Here is an 18,124-nt window from a genome sequence, read left to right as displayed (position 1 = left end):
CGCCTTGAGCTGAAGAGCTGAGGGACAGCGCCCAGGCCCAGAGTTCAAGCCCCACGACCGACAAAAAAAAAAAAAAAGATGGGCCTTTGGGAGGGCTGGGAAGGTGGCTCAGTGGTAGAGCGCTTGCCTTGCATGCCTTAGGCCCTGAGTTCCATTCCTCAGCACCACATAAGCAAAAAGAAAAAAGCCGGAGTGCTAGCCTTGAGCTGAAGAGCTGAGGGACAGCGCCCAGGCCCAGAGTTCAGGCCCCACGACCGGACCCCCCCCCAAAAAAGAGTTCAAACCCCAGTACCAAGAAGCCCCCCCAAAACCAAAAAACCAAAAACCAAAACAACAACAACAACAAAAAGATGGGCCTTTGGGGCTGGGAAGGTGGCTCAGTGGTAGAGTGCTTGCCTTGCATGCATGAAGCCCTGGGTTCGATTCCTTAGCACCATAGAAGCAGAAAAAGCCAGAAATGGTGCTGTGGCTTGAGTGGTAGAGCACTAGCCTTGAGCTGAAGAGCAGGGACAGTGTCCAGGCCCAGAGTTCAAGCCCCATGACTGACCAAAAAAAAAAAAAAAAGTGGGACTTGCCAGGCATTATAGCCCGTGCCTGTAATCCCAAAGCATGGGAGACTTAGAGAAAGGACCAAGAGTTGATGTTAGCCTAAGCTACATGGTGAGACCCTGTCTTAAAAACAAGAGCTGCAATGTAATTCAGTGGTACATTATTTACCTAGCATGTGCAAAGCCCTCAGTTTGACCCCCAGTACCATAAAACAAACAAGAAAAGAGGTGGACACAAATCATTTAGGTGGGCCTAAATCATTAGAGAACTGCTTTTTGGTTTCTTGCCTGCTCTCATCATTGTGGTGGCATCCACCAGGAGGTGATACAGATATGAGGGATCTTTCCACTGTGCTGTTAAGGTTTTCAGCCTCCACTGGCAGCTAAACAAATCTCTTTTCCTTATAAATACTAAGCCTCAGGTTGTATAGTAATGAAAAATACACTAATACACATAGAAAAACCTTGACTAGCTGGAAAACAGAACATGATTCCTGTGTTCATGTCCTAATGTGTCCTAAGTGTCCACAAATGCTGGTCAACCTGCATGTGTCTTATTAGGTGGGCAGTGGTAGTCCTTTTTCAACATCCTCAGCCTCCAGAGCAGGTACCACTCTGTGAACTCCCAGTAGAAACTACTGCACAGAATCCTGCAGGTGTCTCTTTCTCTTATTCTTGGATCTACTGGCTCGCAAGCACAAGCGTTAGAGAGTATTGTGGTAAGGCATTCTCTTAAAAAGTGATCTAATAGGGCTGGGAAGGTGGCTCAGTGGTAGAGCGCTTGCCTTGCATGCCTGAGGCCCTGGGTTCGATTCCTCAGCACCACATAAGCAAAAAGAAAAAAGCCAGAAGTGGCGCTGTGGCTCAAGTGGTAGAGCGCTAGCCTTGAGCTGAAGAGCTGAGGGACAGTGCCCAGGCCCAGAGTTCAGGCTCCACGACTGGACCCCCCCCCCCAAAAAAAAAAGAAAAAAAAAGTGATCTAGTAGTGATGATGAGATCATTATCATGAATTTACTCCCCCACAGAGGAGAATCAGGCAAATGTCCTAATGTTACTGAGTGTTCTTTTGGCTGGGGACAAACTTCACACAAACTGAAGATGTGCCATGACTCTAACAAATATAGTGGACCCTCATCCAAGGGGGATACAATCTAAGTCCTCCAATGGACTTCTGAAATGGTGGGCAGTACTGATAATCTAATACAACGTAACTAAGCACTTATTGCAAACTGTGGCTGAAATGTTTGCAGGTACAACAGCAAAATTAGCATGAATATGTCTTCCTCCTTCACAATGACACAGATTTGATTTTTACCTTTGATCTCAGTGACTCAAGCATATACTTTTTCTTTCCTTATTAAGCTAAAGACTTTCACCTTTTCTCTTAAAGGAAACTCTTTATGACTTCTCTTTGGCATGTCTTGGTTCTCAAAATTATTGTACTTGATCTCTGTAGTCATTAGTAAAATAAGGGTTACTTGGACATAAGCACTGTGATAGTGCAAGTTGATCAGACAACTGAGATAGCCACAAAGTGACCAATGGGTGGGCAAGAGATGCAGTGTGTATATGCTAAGGAGATGGCTCCCATCCCAGCCTGGGTGGAGTAAAATGGCACAAGATTTTATTACATTACTCTAAATAGTACACAACTTAAAACTTATGAGTTATTTCTAAATTTTTCTATTTAATACTTCCAGATCAATTGGCTATAGGTAATTGAAAACCACAGACAGTAAAACTGTGGATAAGAGGTGCTACTACTACAGATGGAAGCAGCCATCACAGGCTCTCATGGCCCAGAGATTGCACCTAGTGCAGAAAGAAAAATGCTTAGGCCATGGATAATGAGTCTGACTCAGGGTATATGGAGAAACTGGGGCATGGAGAAGGAAAAAGCTACATGAAAATGTAAATGCGCAACCTAATATTTTCTATAAGTAGAATTTTAAAAAGTTTGTACATCTAAATTAGTAATTATATAAGCATACACATATGACTATGTCACTTATATCCTTAAAAGGTGCTATGTTCACATTGGATGGAACACAATTTTGGATTTCTCCATTTGGGGAAGTCCTTTTTCTTGGAATCCAGGAGGAAGGGAACCTGGCCAGGCTATACTGTTACCCTGTCCTCCCCTCTTGCTTACCTGAGGAACAGCTCTTCCAGGTGGCTGTGTGGCTTTAGGTGTAAGGAGTCCAAGATGCAGGGCAGGGGATGACGCCTGGGCAGAAACACAGTCTCACCTGGATGTACTGAGGGGATGACCTTCAGGGACACAGAGAACTTCTCCACCAGTATTCTGGCAAGACAAGGGGCAGAGCAGTAGGGGTTAGAAGCACATCTAGGTTTGGAGCACAGCATGAGGCCTGGGAAGGCCAGGTGGGCCTAGGTGTACCTTGTCTGTCCCCTGTAGACCAGGGGATACAGTGCCATCTGCTGATGGAGGAAGAGCCCAGCAGCAGAGAGGAGAGTCCTTACTCCCCCAAATGCCAGAATCCCTCTCAGGATACCCCTTTCAGGGCCAGGAGATGGCATATTAGCACAGCTCCACCCTGTTGGTTCTGCTCAGGTCAAACTTTCACTGCATGTTTTCAATGCCAGTTGCTAAACAATGAGTCAGCTATGGGTCACTCAGGAAAAGTATTAACAAATCACCACACTAACCTCTGGCTAAAATTGACTTGCTGACACAGAAGTCTTGACAGTGCTAGGAGGGACAGAGGGGAGAAGGGTTGGGTGCAGTGAGGACCAGGGAAGATTTCCTGAATGAGTTGAGGAAGCACTGTAGTAGAAGCACAAGATGGCAGGAGGGGCCCTGTGCCAGCTGAAGAAGTCAGTAGTCCGTAAACTCCAGAGCACTTGAGGACTATCCAGAGAACCTAATAAATGTAGCTCAAAGCCCACCATGCCCAGGAGTCTGTTTTAGCAGATCCAAACTGGGCACATGGACAGGGAAACAAGGGAATGCTTTCCAATTATATCATGACTCAATGAAATGGGAATAAGGAAAGGAATACAGTTATGATGAATCCTAAGCCAGGTACCAGCTATTCAGGAGGCTAAGATTAATGATTATCATATAAAGCCAGTCCAGGAAGACAAATCCAAGAGACTCTTATCTCCAATTAATCAGCAAAAAGCTGGACTGGAAGTGTAGTTCAAGTGGTATGGCAAGTGCTGGCATACACATATACATGTGCACATGTGTGTGCACATACACCAACATGAATGTTAAGAAGGAGCTAAATCTCCACACAATGGACTAGCATGGACAGTAGGATATGAGTGAAAACAGCAAGATGAAAGTGTGTGTGTGAGTGTGTATGTGTGTGTATGTGTGTGCACGCGCGTGTGTGTACAGTTCTTCCCCCTGCCCTTTTCTATAGGTGATATATTCCAAGACCTTCAGTGAATGCTTGAAATTGAAGGTGAAGGTAGTATTGAACCTTATAATATAATACCTCTTCTACAACTTGGCACTTAACTAATCACATATTGGCTCTTATTTATGCAGTTTGAGGAGTGACTGTAAAACTAGCACATATTACTTTTTCCTTCTTCACAGTTTCACAGATAGAAGATTTGTTCTTCTATAGATCTTGGCAGACACAGTTTACTTTTTTTCTTTCCTTAAATCAAGAATATTTAGCCAGGAACTGATGGCTCACACCTATATTCCTATCTACTCAGGAGGCTGAGATCAGAGGATCATGGTTCAAAGTAGCCTGGCAGAAAAGTCCATGAGACTCATCTCCAGCCAGAATCCAGAGGTGGAGGTATGGCTTGAGTGGTAGAGCTCCAGCCTTGAGTAAAAAAGCAATCAAGAATGCAAGAATCCCTGAGTTCAAGCCCCCATAGGACTCCCCCTCCACACACAAAAAAGGAGCTTCCACCCTTTCATATAAAGGAAACGCAGAAGCATATCTGAAATTCATTATCACTATTCTGTACCTTAAGATCATTGCTAAGTAAAATAGGGATTACCTGAACCCAAGAACTGATTATTAAAGCCTATCTGTTAATTCAGACAACTACTTAGTTACTAACAGGTGAGTAGTGTATACTATGCACAAAAGGATATCCCAGGCGAGGTGAAGCAACACTGTAAGATTTCATCATACTACAGTACTCAGAATAGTATATAATTTGAAGTTTGTTTTTAACTTTCCAATAAGTATTTTCAGACAGTACTTGATTATGGGTAGCTGAAACAGAAAGTGAAATCATAGGTGGAGAGGGACTACTTTAACCATTTTCCCCACCCAACATACATACTTAAACACAGTCTCTCTCTATCTCTGTCTCTGTCTCTGTCTCTGTCTCTGCCTCTGTCTCTGTTTCTGTTTCTGTCTCTGTCTCTGTCTCTGCCTCTCTCTCTCTCTTCTCTCTCTCTCTCTCTCCTCTCTCTCTCTCTCTCTCTCTCTCTCTCTCTCTCTCTCTCTCACACACACACACACACACATACACACACACACGTGATGTACTCAATTATGTACTAGGATCATTCTATGGAGTAGAAATATCGAGAGAGAAGAATAGACACATTCTGTTTGTTCCATATGACAATCTGCTTGTTTGCTCGATGGTTTGGTTACAATAATGAAAGCAAATACCTCTTCCCTTTCTTTCACTAAAGGATCACCCATCCCGGGTTCCCATTCTGACCCACCATCTGTAATATGAGCAGCTGGCATTGGAGGTGCAATAGCATAGCTGTGGCCCACTGGCTGCCCAACCATAAGAATCCATCTTACTTTCTGACAAATGACACAAAGTAAGATACTACCTGCATCACAGGACTCTCCTGAGAATAAAATGGCTCAACAAATGGAAATAATGATAGAAAAACAGGAAAAGTGATTCTGTAGACTTTTCAGAAATAGTCTTAGCAAACCACCATGCAGATGGTAAAATATTTTGTTTTGTTCATGTGTTTGCCATTAGAGCTTTGTATATATTATAGCTCTTTTTGTTACTTTTACAGAAGATAAAAATGTTCAAATTATCCAAAGTCTGGAAGAACTAGGCTCATCTGTAACGGGGGGCGGGGGTCATAGTTCTGTCCCCCAAACCATCATTCAAAGGGACTTTTGTGAGGTTAACTATAATGTATGTGCATTTTTAGGAGTTCTGAGACACTTTCACATGTCTAATTGAGGATTTCCTGTACAGCCTAGAGCTGAGGATAAAGGATGATGTTGTGGTTTAAATATCCATCTCTCCCTGCCCCCTCTGGTCACTGCCTCAGCATACACAGAAGGTCTTGAAACTTAAGAAAGAGAGAATTTAAGATGTCATTTCCTCAAGATACAAGCCAGTTCTTAGGGCATAGACAGACACTTTGCTCAGGATGATCAGAGCCCCTTTTGTCACAGACAGTTGTGACAACCATATGACATCTTGTCTGGCAGAAGGTGCCTAGCCCCCTCCTCAGTCCCATCCCTTCCAGACTCATATTGCTCCCCTGGCCCCCACCATGACCCTATTCAAACATGAAATAGGTTTGTTGGCTTCATACATCAGAGTCTTTTTAAAAAAAAAAACAACAACACAAGGTTAAACAATTCCATCAAAATGATCCCACATCAAAACAACCACCTCAAAGTGGCTGTTGTCAAAGAAGCTTTCTCTAAGCACTACTGGAAAATATCATGTGCCCAGAAAATGAACCAGAGATTTCAAAGCCAGGAACACCTTCCACAGTAAGCCAGTTGAAAAAATAGCACTGATTTCAGAATCCTGGGATTTGTTCAATAGAAAGGTCAAGAGTGTAAGAATTATTCTTGCTATAGAAATTTTACAAAGATTTTATTCCAAGGCTATGTATTCAGTGAGTGGAGACTCCTGAAGCCAAGTCCACAGGTCTCAGCTCAGAGAAGACCGCTCTCTTTCCATGTACCACCACCAAGACAGTTCTCAACACACTGGAGAAATTCAGTCTCCCATGATCCATCATATCCATCCACACGCCTCCTGAGACATCAGACCAGCTTCTACACTCGGGGGGATTTGGGTGCAACTTCACAGTAAGCCTTCTCTTGGTTCCCGGGCAGTATGTAAGGAGCTTTCATTCCCTCTCTGGGATGGCTGTTCCAATCCAGTTTCCTAGAATCATGGTAAAACTGAGAGAAACTTGAAGGACCCTCAGTTCCTTCAGTTGCTTGCTTTCATTAGTAATTGCAAATATCAGGGAGCTAAGTAGCACATTCCCACTAGCTTTTCTGTAGGTATAACTACTGATTGTGGTCATGACAGTAATGGTCACTTAAGTTGTTCAGGAACTTAAAGAGACTGCTCTTATCTACTCAAATCAGTTGAAGTCACTGTTTAGTAGGACCTGTACTGCTAGCCAATGAGCAGTCTTAACACCAGAAGGCCAAAACTCCACTCCCAGAACACTAATGGTGACATTTTGTGAACATGTATCTTATGAAGAGCTATGACGTCAACTACTCATGTGCAGACCACTGATTATTTCTTTTTGTATGCCTCCAATCATCTTGTTTTTGTTGTTCTGTTTTTTTTTTTGTTTTTTGTTTTTTTTTTTTTGGGTCATGGGGCCTGAACTCTAGGTCTGGGTGCTGTCCCTCAGCTCTTCAACTCAAGGCTAGTGCTCTACCACTTGAGCCACAGCACCACTTCTGGCTTTTTTCTTCCACAGGAAGGTCTGTGCTCCTCACTGGCAATAAACACTCCTAGCCTGTTGACGATCAAGTCCAACCTATTTCTTTTCCATTCTCCTCCATTTTCCTAACAATTAGGTCATGATATTGGAGCCCTCATGAACAGGATTATTGTCATTATACAAAATCCAGAGAGGTCTCTAGCCCTTTTGGCCTCATGAGGGCACAAGGTATTGGCTGTCTTCAACCTGAAAAAGGACCAATGCAGAACCCAATCATGCTGTCATTGTGATCTTGGGCTTCCATTCTCCAGAACTGCAAGAAATAGACCTCTCCCCCCTCTCTCTCTCCTCTCACTCACTCTCTCTCTCTCTCCTATTCTTTTCTTTTCTTGTACTGGGGCCTCATGCTCTCACTTGGCTTTTTTGCTCAAGGCTGGCACTCTAAAGTCTCAGAGTCAGCTTGCCTATTAAGTCCGGCTCTGGGTCCCTACCTGTTTACAAAATTCTGTTAAGTCTCTATTTCCTCGATGCTGTATTGTTTTCCCAGTGTGAGGTAAAAATTTCTGCTCCAGTTGCAACAGTCTTGTTACACTTCTCCTCAGAATGTGACTCTCTCCTCAATTCCTGTAGCCCACATAACACCTTTGCAACACTTTCTCAGAACTGACTCTCCCCCCCAAATTCCTATGGTCCACATAATGTGACCCATGTGACTGCCCCCTAAAATTTTGTTTAAATTCTGCCCACACCTGCTGCCTCCATTCCTGCTTGGAGCAGCCTGGCAGGTCTGTCCCCCAATAAGCCTTGAGCTTATATTGGTTTCCCACCTCTCACTGCTTTTATCTACTATTTAAGCCCCACCTCCACTTCTGAGAAATGGACTACTGCTGTTCATAAGCCATCTAGTTCACAGGACTCTGTTATAGGCAGTCTGATTGTGGTCCCCAGCATTTCTGAGACCCTTGGTACAGATGAATCCAGATCTTCCTCTAACCAGTTACTTATTAAATCAGTGTCAATGGAACTTTGACCCAGATGACAGCCATATTTCCTCCCCCATACATGGGGGAAGATTTTTTTTAAACTCCTATGGCCAAGACCTCCCTTCACAAGACAAGTTTTCAATATGACTATAGTTTTGTGTGGAGCTAGCGCCTCAAGAGATCTGGGTCTATAAACTTGGACAGATAATCTCTATGTCATCAAAATCTAGACAATACCCAGATGCCCAGCAGGTGACTGGGTATTTCTTGAATCAATAAGTAAATATGACTGTAAGAGGAGGAAACAGTTTTAGAACTCCTAAGTGGTACACAAAGAGCTGACTGAACTCTGAACAATACAAGGCCACACAATTTACCTCTGCTCAGGCATGAGAAGTACTTCACTGTTCTCTGAATCTGAGGAATCAGGATCAGGATGATCGTGCAGAAGCAGCTTCTCCCACTTCTGCTCCAGGGCCTGTTCCCTGTGGAAGACAGGAGCCAGAATCAGGGAGCACCAAGTTGCAGAGATTCCCATGAACAAGGCCGGCCTAGTAAGAAAAAGCTGTGTTCCCCAGTCTCTCTGAACCAGGACTCTTAGGTTTAAACTTCTGGGGGACATTGCACTCTCCAGATGGACTAAACCATCCCATGGTCATCTCTGTCCTTTACCCCACAGACTACTGAGAGGATCTTGTGGGCTCTCCAGTCCTTATTTGGCCACTGAGCAGCAGATATTCACCAAAGCTGTGTTCACAGGCCCTCAGTTCTGAAATATACTATCTTCAGTCCAGGCCTCTTGCACTCAGATCCTATCAGATACCAATTAGATGATTTTTTTTTTTTCAATTCAAAGTGAACCAGTCGGTCTAATTCTGCATTCCTCTACTCCACACAGCCTTGCATCTCAATAACTCAGGGTATCAGACAATAAGGAGCTCTACTATCCTCCTCAAAAGGGCCTCCTAGGTATGAGCTCTACCCCAAGCCCTACCTCACCCCCTTGGCCTACCTCATCTCTCATTTGTCCCACTCATTCTCTAAAGGCAAGCTTTTTAAATGTGGGAAGATACATCTCTGACTGCAAAAAATTCTTCCATGATTTGACCTGTTTCTGTGGGACCACTCACTATCCAGCCCTCCTGCCACACCTGGGCTGAATTTCCTGACCCTTTTAACTTACCCTTTAGCACCTACAAGTTCTGTCCTACCTAGAAACAGCTTGACCTGTCCCATCTGCCTTTATTTGGTAGTAAACTTCCATCTCAAAACAAAAAAACCTTCTTATCAAGCCAGGCTCCAGGATAATGACACCTCTGAAGATTCTTTTTTGATCTCTTGCCTAAGTGAGGTAGCACTTCTGGGCCCTTCTGTAGCAACTTTACAACATGGAAAATTCCAGCTAGACTCATTTTGTTAAATTTCTAGGTAGGCTGGGTAGCATCATCAGCATCAGAAACTCCAGTACTCCAGACCAGCACCCAGTATAGTGTGCTACAAACTGAATGTCTGTGCTGCCTCCAAATTTATGTGCCAAAACTCTAACTCCAAATACAGATATTTTGGGAATAAGTAAGTATCATAGTGGGGGGTTCTGATCTTGTAAGACTATTGTCCTGATAGAAAAAGACACAAAAGATCTGCATTCTCTATCATATGAGCTCATAGCAAGAAGGTGGCCAGACCCTTGATCTTGGACTTCAACACCCCCAGAACAGTGAGAAATACACATCTTGGTTAAGCCCCCAGTCTCTGGCTATTGTTTAATTGCAGCCCAAGCTGACATAGACAGCAAAACCTTCCCAATACTAGGCATACTGATGGTAAGACAGTTGCCCACAAACATTTACTTTCCTACCACATTATCAAGCACTTAGTTTATAGCACAGTGCTAGGCATTGGGGAAATAATGGAGACACAGTCACTTTCCTGACTTATAATCTAATTTCAGATAAAGAAAGTTAAGTAACAAAAGCCTCAGAATATGAAAATCTAGAAGCGTATATAAAGGAAGAGATGAACTGACTCTGAGAGGTCAGAGGGCCAGAAAGAACAAAGGCAGAGTTAAAAAGTAATTGGGGGCTGGGAAGGTGGCTCAGTGGTAGAGCGCTTGCCTTGCATGCATGAGGCCCTGGGTTCGATTCCTCAGCACCACATAAGCAGAAAAAGCCAGAAGTGGCACTGAGGCTTAAAGAGCTGAAGAGCTGAGGGACAGTGCCCAGGCCCAGAGTTCAGGCCCCATGTAATTGTTCTATACATATATCTAACACCCTCCTGTGGGCAAGAATTCAGGACTGGGAGCTCTGGGGGAAAAAAATACAGTATAAGGAGGCACTAATCCTCACAGCCAGAGGAGATAAATTAACTTCTGCAAATGTAACATATAAGCGCACTGAGCAAACTTGATACTACCAAACAACAAAAGGAGAGGGGACCAAGGGGCATCAGGTCATGTGAGCAATCTGCTCACATGCCATCAAAGAGCAGGCCAACAAACATGACCCCAACACGAGCAGCTGTTCTCAGCTACCTCACAGCATGAGGAGTCTGCAGAAGACAGCAGGAGTCTGGCATTTCTACCCAGAAGGGTCCCTCCATGCAAGCCAACCTTCAAGCATTCATTCAGATTAAGCACAATAGGTGCTGGTCTCTGATACCATCTGCAACTCACTAAAGGATTGCCAGTGCCAACCAATGTGATTTCTGCCTTCAGAAACTGCTGAGGGGGAAGATAATAAGAAGTTAGTTCAGAAACTGATTTCTCCAGAAACAGATTTCTCTGAGATAGGGTTTTACCAAAAGACCAGAGATAAGGCAAGTGTGAACAGACACAGTGCAACTGCAGTCAGATATGCTTCAATGACAGGGAAAGAGAAAGTAGCAGAAGTATAGAAATGTCTAACTGACCAGAGTGACTTCTAGGCTACACAGTCAGACTATGTATCTTAGCATTCAACTGTTTGCTTTTCCTCTTTCCTATCTAACAGAACACCCTCAAAGTGGTATGAAATGGGTAGAATGGAGCCAAATGAGGGAAAGGACCTAGAATGAGTATTGGTAGTGGATTTCCAGCAACTCTCTGCTTAGTAATGTCACCCTTGGATCTGGAAACCATTCCATGTGCTCATTTGTAAGTAGAGCACACAAGATGAGCAATGACTGAATGGAGAATGTTGTTTCACTCAGATAGGAATTTCCTCTGAGTCCTAAAATTGCTTCCAACTTCACAGAAATAAACCCTCATGGTGGACCTTCTTTCACACTCACCTCTTTTCTTGCAGTAAGTAATCTAAGCTGTTGACATAGTGCTCTGAATGCCCAGAAGTGTCCTGGAAACACAGGACGTGGGAATGGGGGAAAAAGAAAGACAAAGATACAGATTTAGATTCAATCTAACTTAAATCCTTAATTTATACTGTTTATTTTTATGGATAGATAAATCATTACATGATTAAAAAAATAAAAGCCAGGTGCCAGTGGCTCACGCCTGTAATCCTAGCTACTGAGGAGACAGATCTGAAGATCACAGTTCAAAGCCAGACCAGGCAGGAACATCCATGAGACTCTTAGCTCCAATTAGCCACCAAAAACTGGAAGTGGAGCTCTGGCTCAAAGTGGTAGAGTGCTAGCCTTAAGCACAAAAACTCAACAATAGTGCCCAGGCCCTAAGTCCAAGCACTATGACTGACAAACAAAACAAAATGCATGACGGTATTCCTTCACCTTCACCCCAGCTTCCAAATTCCCTTCCCACAGGTGACCTCCTTGTGTTTTTACAAGGAATATTTTGTACATGGATCCCTCTAATTTAAGCAGTATATTCTATCCTGCACTCTGGTCTTTTCAATAAAAAATATATCTTGAGGATCATTCTGTATCAATATGAAGTGGAAGGGGAGGGAGGAAGGGAGGGAGAGAGAGGAGAAGGGATGGAGGGAAGGAAAGAGAGGAGAGAGAGGGAAGAGAGAGAAAAGAGAGGTTGAATAACATTTTCTGGAGATTTTTCTGTATGACAGGAATATAGTTTATTTCCCTAGTTGTGATCATCATGAGCTACTGCAAACAATTAAAGCCTTATGCTTTATGTATTCCCTTACGTCTTATATATAAGTCGTCTCCATTCAGGAACCCCAATTACTGGACCAGAGTCAGCCTGAGTCTCATCAGGCCCAGAACTTGACCCTCCCTTTGCTCTAGGGTCATAATCCCAACTTCAGCTATGAAAGCCTTGAGAAGCACCATTGAATTTGGTTACCACCACTGGCTACCCAGTTAGCAGGAGTCAGGAATAGAAACAAGGAGAGAGATTCAGCCAGGCTTTGGGTCCAGGTTTCTAGCCTCTAGGGTGTAAGAGCTGGAGAGGGGTATGGCATACAGCTGAGCAGGATGGTCAGCTAGCTAAAGAAAGGATAGATGGGGCATAGCTGAGGATCTGGGAGGCCCAAAAGGGGCATCCTTGGAATAACTGAGAAGGGGTGACTGAAGAAGGGTAGCCAAGAAGAGAGGCTGATATAACTGTTGGCTTACCAAAGCATGGCTGTGCTTTTCTAGGGTTCCAGCCTGTTGGCTTGGGCTTGCCATGTTCCAGAACAGGTCCTCCAGTGAGGTCATACCCTGCTTTGAGTCCAAGTCCAAGGGCTTCTGCTCCAACTCCTTGGGCGGTCTCCTCTGGCCCTGAGGGCCTGCTGCACCCACCCACCGTGTCTGTAGTGCCTTTGGGTTTAGGAACTCTACAGGTGGTGGGCTCCAGTCAGTAGGGAATATGTCCCCAGCCATCTGCATCTTGGGCTTCTTTGGTGATTTGGGAGTTGGAACCGAGGTGGGACTACAGAGTTGCTGGGCAGGGCAGAGGAGCCCCTGGTCTGGGGGATGGTCCAATAAGGTACTCTTCAGGTCTGGAAAGAAGATGCACAAAGGGGTTGCTGCCTAGGCCCCTGTGGATGTGACAGAGCAAATGTGGTGTCACTGTGCACCCACCACCATCCCAAGCCACACTGGATGAGCAGAGGGGCAACTGGGGATTGCCAAAGGAAATCTCCCAACCAGGGGATTTTCTAGTCCCTCTTGACCCTGCCCTCATTAGTGATTGACCTGTACAGGTGAAGAACACTTACCTTGTCTCTGTGGAAGAGGTAGTGGAGTCTTCTGGGGTGTGGACATCTGCAAACCATAGGATGCTCTGTCCTGGAAAGAACTGACAGGTCAGGACTGGTGAACCTCTAGAAGAAAGCTAAAGGCTTTGTATCCCTTTGTTCCTCAGAAAAAGAGCGAGTGGGCTGCTGGTACCCAGGGGAAATTGCTTTTCCAGGTCCATTATAAAAAGTGAATATCATGCCCCCACAAAGGTCAAGTGGCTGAGGTAGATGCATTACCCGACTCCCATTTTAAGACATGATGGAAAAATGGAATGACACTGACTTTTCTTGTTGTTGTTATTATTATTGGTCATGGGGTTTAAATTCAGGGCCTGGGCACTGTCCCTGAGCTCTTTTGGCTCAAGGCTAACATTCTACCATTTTGAATCACAATGCCACTTCTGGTTTTCTAGTGGTTTATTGGAGATAATAGTTCCAAAGACTTTCCTACCCTGGCTGACTTTGAACTGCAATCCTTAGATCTGTCTCCTGAATAGCTAGGATTACAGGTTTTAGCCATTGATGCCTGGTGACACTGTCATTTTTTAAAAACCTCTATAGAACTAAAACCAGCACAGCTCAATAGCATAGCTCTGCTTTAAGATGGTGTCACTTGACAGTACTTGGCTATCATGACCAACTGCATCCATTGGTACTGCATGCTAGTGCTAAAAGTGGTGATATAAACTTTATTCTCATGGTTTTATTTACTTATTTAACTTATTTTTGTGGTGCTCGGTATGGAACCCAGGGCCTCATGATCATTTGCTTTAGCACTCAGCAATATGCCAGCCCTTGATTGTATGCTTTGACCTATCGTGTGGCTTCTTTACATACTCATTCAGGGTTTGCCTTGGTTTCACTCACCCTAGTCTTTTCTCAGGGCTGGGTTAAGCATTCTGCAAAGTAGGTCTCAAATGTATTTAAAGGCAAATACACCAGTCGTTGTTACCTGGGGCTAGGGAATACAGATAGAACAAAAGGTAAAGACACCAAAAAGCTAGAAAAGGAAGAGGCTAGGGAAGGGACACAGGGGGTAATAAAGGATATTACCCCATATAATATCTTTCCACATGAACTAGACAATCTAGAAGACCACAATGCCAAGGGCTAGGAACATGTTAAGGAAAGACTAAGAAGAACTTAAGCTTTCACCTTTGGCTGATGGTGCTACATAATCAGGAAAATAGTGATACTCAAAAAAAGGCTAAGGAAGAATTGCATAAGATCTGGTTATATGTTGAAGGAATGTTTCAACACAAACCCAATCTGCAAGAACTAGAAGACCTACCTATTTTCCTATTTTCTTTTCCCCCTTCCTTCCTTCCTTCCTTCCTTCCTTCCTTCCTTCCTTCCTTCCTTCCTTCCTTCCTTCCTTTCCTTCCTTTCTTCTTTCCTTCCTTCCTTCCTTGTTCCCTTGCTCTCCCCCTTTTCCCCAACCAATTTGTCTCTTCTTCTCCCCCTTCATACCCTCTTCTCCTCCTTTATCTCCTTTATTCCTTTCTTTTTCCTGGTACTAAGAATTGAACCAAAAGCCTCACACGTGTTAGGTAAGTGGTATTCCACTTGAGACACATTCCAAACCTTTTTTTCTATATTTGCTTTTGAAATAGGGGCTTGCTAACTTTGCATGGGCTGGTCTTGAATTCACATTTGCCTCTCAAAGTTTTATTTTGACTCTAGATGTTTAAAGAAATTCTATCAAATCACCAGTTGACTACAAAGCTAAGAGAACAGAGGCAAGTGACTACAATCAATAGACTCTATATAAAAATAGTTTAAAAAGTCATTTAAAGTGACAGATATGGAAAAAATCACTCAAATTAAACCAAAGGGATATTCAAGAGCAAGCAGATAATGCTAAAAAATTTAACCTTCGCATAATTGGAGTGGACGAAGGTGAGGAATTCCAGAGCAAGGAAATGCAACACCTATTTAACAATATAATCAATGAAAATTTTCCCCACCTCAAAAACGACCATCTTAACTACATCACAAAAGCTTATCGAACACCCAACAAGCAAGACCCCAGGAGAAACACTTCTAGACACATTATAGTAAAAATGATAGATCTGAATAATAAGGAAACAATCCTGCATGCAGCAAAAATGAAGAAGGAGCTATACTACAATGGGAAAAAAATAAGAATCACTGCAGATCTCTCCACACAAACAATGAATGCAAGAAACGCCTGGGAAAGCACCATACGAGCCCTGAGAGCCAATAACTGCCAACCCAGACTGATATACCCGGCAAAGCTAGCATTCACATTCGATGGAGAACTGAAAACTTTTAATAGCAAAGAAAAACTAAATGAATACATAAACATTAAGCCAGCATTACAAAGAATTCTAAGAGGGGGGACACAACCTGAAGAAAGCAACCAGGAACTGGGGCCTGCCCCAAACAGGCGTTACTCAAAGTCTAACTGAGCAAGCACAGGAGGAAAGGAAAGAAGAAAAACTTAGGAAAACGGAATGGCAGGGACAACAATGCATCTCTCTATACTTTCTCTTAATATAAATGGGCTGAATTCGCCAATTAAAAGAAAACGAACTGAGGACTGGATCAGAAAACAAGACCCATCCATCTGTTGCTTTCAGGAGACCCACCTCTCAGCCAAACATACAAACAAACTCAGAGTGAAGGGGTGGAAAAGGATCTACCAATCAAATGCCCCCAGTAAGAAAGCAGGTGTAGCTATCCTGATATCTGACAAAATAAACTTTTCATGGGGCTGGGAAGGTGGCTCAGTGGTAGAGCGCTTGCCTTGCATGCTCAAGGCCCTGGGTTCGATTCCTCAGCACCACATAAGCAAAAAGAAAAAAGCCGGAAGTGGCGCTGTGGCTCAAGTGGTAGAGCACTAGCCTTGAGCTGAAGAGCTGAGGGACAGCGCCCAGGCCCAGAGTTCAGGTCCCACGACTGGACCCCCCCAAAAAAAAAAACTTTTCATTAAAATCAGTACAGAAAGACAAGGACGGACACTACATATTAATAAAGGGAACAACCCAAGAGGAGGATATAACCATCATCAACTTATATGCCCCAAATATTGGTGCACCCAGATATGTCAAACAAATGCTCTCAAACTTACAGAATAAAATAGATCCCAATACCATAATACTAGGAGACTTTAACACACCACTCTCACCAAAGGACAGGTCTACCAACTAGAGGATTGGCAAAGAAGCTACCGAATTAAGAGAGGCCATACTTCAAGCGGAATTAACTGACATCTACCGAGTATTTCGCCCTAAAACAACACAGTACACATTCTTCTCAGCAGCTCACGGAACTTTCTCCAAAATAGACCATATCATAGTTCATGCAAGGAACTTAAGCAAATACAAAGGGATTGACATAATCCCCTGTATCCTATCTGACCACAGTGGAATCAAGCTAGCTCTCAATAACAAAGCATACCGCAGAAATTTCTCTAATACATGGAAATTGAACAGCACACTCCTTAACAATGCCTGGATAACAGAAGAGATCAGAGAAGAAATAAAGCATTTCCTACAACTCAATGAAAATGAAAACACCTCACAAAGAAACTTGTGGGACACAGCAAAAGCAGTCCTGAGGGGCAAATTTATTGCCCTCAGTGCCCACATCAAGAGAATGGAGACAGACCAAGTAAATAATCTCATGTTGCAATTAAAACAGCTAGAAAAACAAGAAAAAATGGGACCTAAAGCTACTAGACGAAGCCAGATAACCAAATTAAAAGCAGAGATTAACCAATTAGAAAATCAGAAAACCATAACCAAAATAAACCAAACAAAAAGCTGGTTCTTTGAAAAAATAAACAAAATTGATGGCCCATTGTCTAGATTAATTAAAAAAAGAAGAGAGGAAACCCATATTAATAGGATTAGGGATGCCACGGGAAACATCACAACACGTACCCAAGATATCCAAACAATTCTAACAGACTACTTTCAAAAGCTATACTCTCTAAAGGAAGAAAATTGGGCAGAAATGGATGCATTTTTAGAGAAATACAAGTTGCCCAAACTGAGCAAAGAAGAAGTTAACCAATTAAATAAGCCAATATCCTATAATGAGATACAGGAAGCTATCAAAAGTCTTCCAACAAAAAAAAGCCCAGGACCAGATGGATTCACAGCAGAATTCTATAAGACCTTTAAACAAGAACTAATACCCATACTCCTCAAGCTCTTCAGAGAAACAGAGAAGGAGGGAGCTATCCCAAACTCATTCTACGAAGCCAATATCACACTCATCCCCAAACCAGGCAGAGACCCAACCAAAAAGGAGAATTACAGGCCAATCTCCTTGATGAACACAGATGCAAAGATCCTTAACAAGATTCTAGCTAACAGAATCCAGAAACACATAAAAAAAATAATTCACTATGACCAGGTAGGCTTCATCCCAGAGACACAGGGATGGTTTAACATTCGTAAGTCAATAAATGTAATCCAACATATCAACAGAGCCAAGGTCAAGAATCACATGATTATCGCCACAGATGCAGAAAAGGCCTTTGACAAAATTCAACATTCATTCATGCTAAAAGCTCTGGAGAAAATAGGAATAGAAGGAACATTTCTAAAAACAATAAAAGCCATTTATGACAGACCAATAGCCAATATTATACTTAATGGGGAAAAGCTACAACCAATTCTCCTAAAATCAGGAACAAGGCAAGGATGCCCACTGTCTCCACTCCTCTTCAATATAGTCCTAGAACCCTTAGCCAGGGCAATAAGGCAAGAAAAAGACATTAAAGGGATCCGCATAGGGAAAGAAGTTAAACTATCCCTTTTTGCAGACGACATGATACTATACCTCCACGATCCC

At 43.2% G+C, this 18,124-nt stretch overlaps 1 protein-coding gene across 9 annotated transcripts in view; it reads right to left on the bottom strand.

Moving 5' to 3' along the window:
• Nucleotides 1-18,124, bottom strand: part of LOC138807814 (protein FAM178B-like) — a 112,313-nt gene that overhangs the window by 79,309 nt on the left and 14,880 nt on the right. For 2 of the 9 annotated variants that reach the window (XM_069993586.1, XM_069993584.1), the window contains exons 2-6: nucleotides 13,277-13,346; nucleotides 12,690-13,057; nucleotides 11,430-11,491; nucleotides 8,540-8,647; nucleotides 2,701-2,853 (exon numbers count right to left, since the gene is read on the bottom strand). In XM_069993586.1, the coding sequence (XP_069849687.1) occupies nucleotides 2,701-2,853; nucleotides 8,540-8,647; nucleotides 11,430-11,491; nucleotides 12,690-13,057; nucleotides 13,277-13,322 (737 nt within the window). In that variant the 5' untranslated portion in view covers nucleotides 13,323-13,346. Of the gene's footprint in view, nucleotides 1-2,700; nucleotides 2,854-8,539; nucleotides 8,648-11,429; nucleotides 11,492-12,689; nucleotides 13,097-13,276; nucleotides 13,357-14,164; nucleotides 14,238-18,124 lie in introns of those variants that run through there. The other 7 variants (XM_069993589.1, XM_069993590.1, XM_069993587.1 and 4 more) reach the window with 6 other exon arrangements.

This window comes from Dipodomys merriami, unplaced genomic scaffold, assembly GCF_024711535.1.
Source record: "Dipodomys merriami isolate MVZ:Mamm:240054 unplaced genomic scaffold, mDipMer1.0.p SCAF_435, whole genome shotgun sequence".
Taxonomy (NCBI): domain Eukaryota; kingdom Metazoa; phylum Chordata; class Mammalia; order Rodentia; family Heteromyidae; genus Dipodomys; species Dipodomys merriami.
This window is presented reverse-complemented; position numbering and strand designations above follow the sequence as displayed.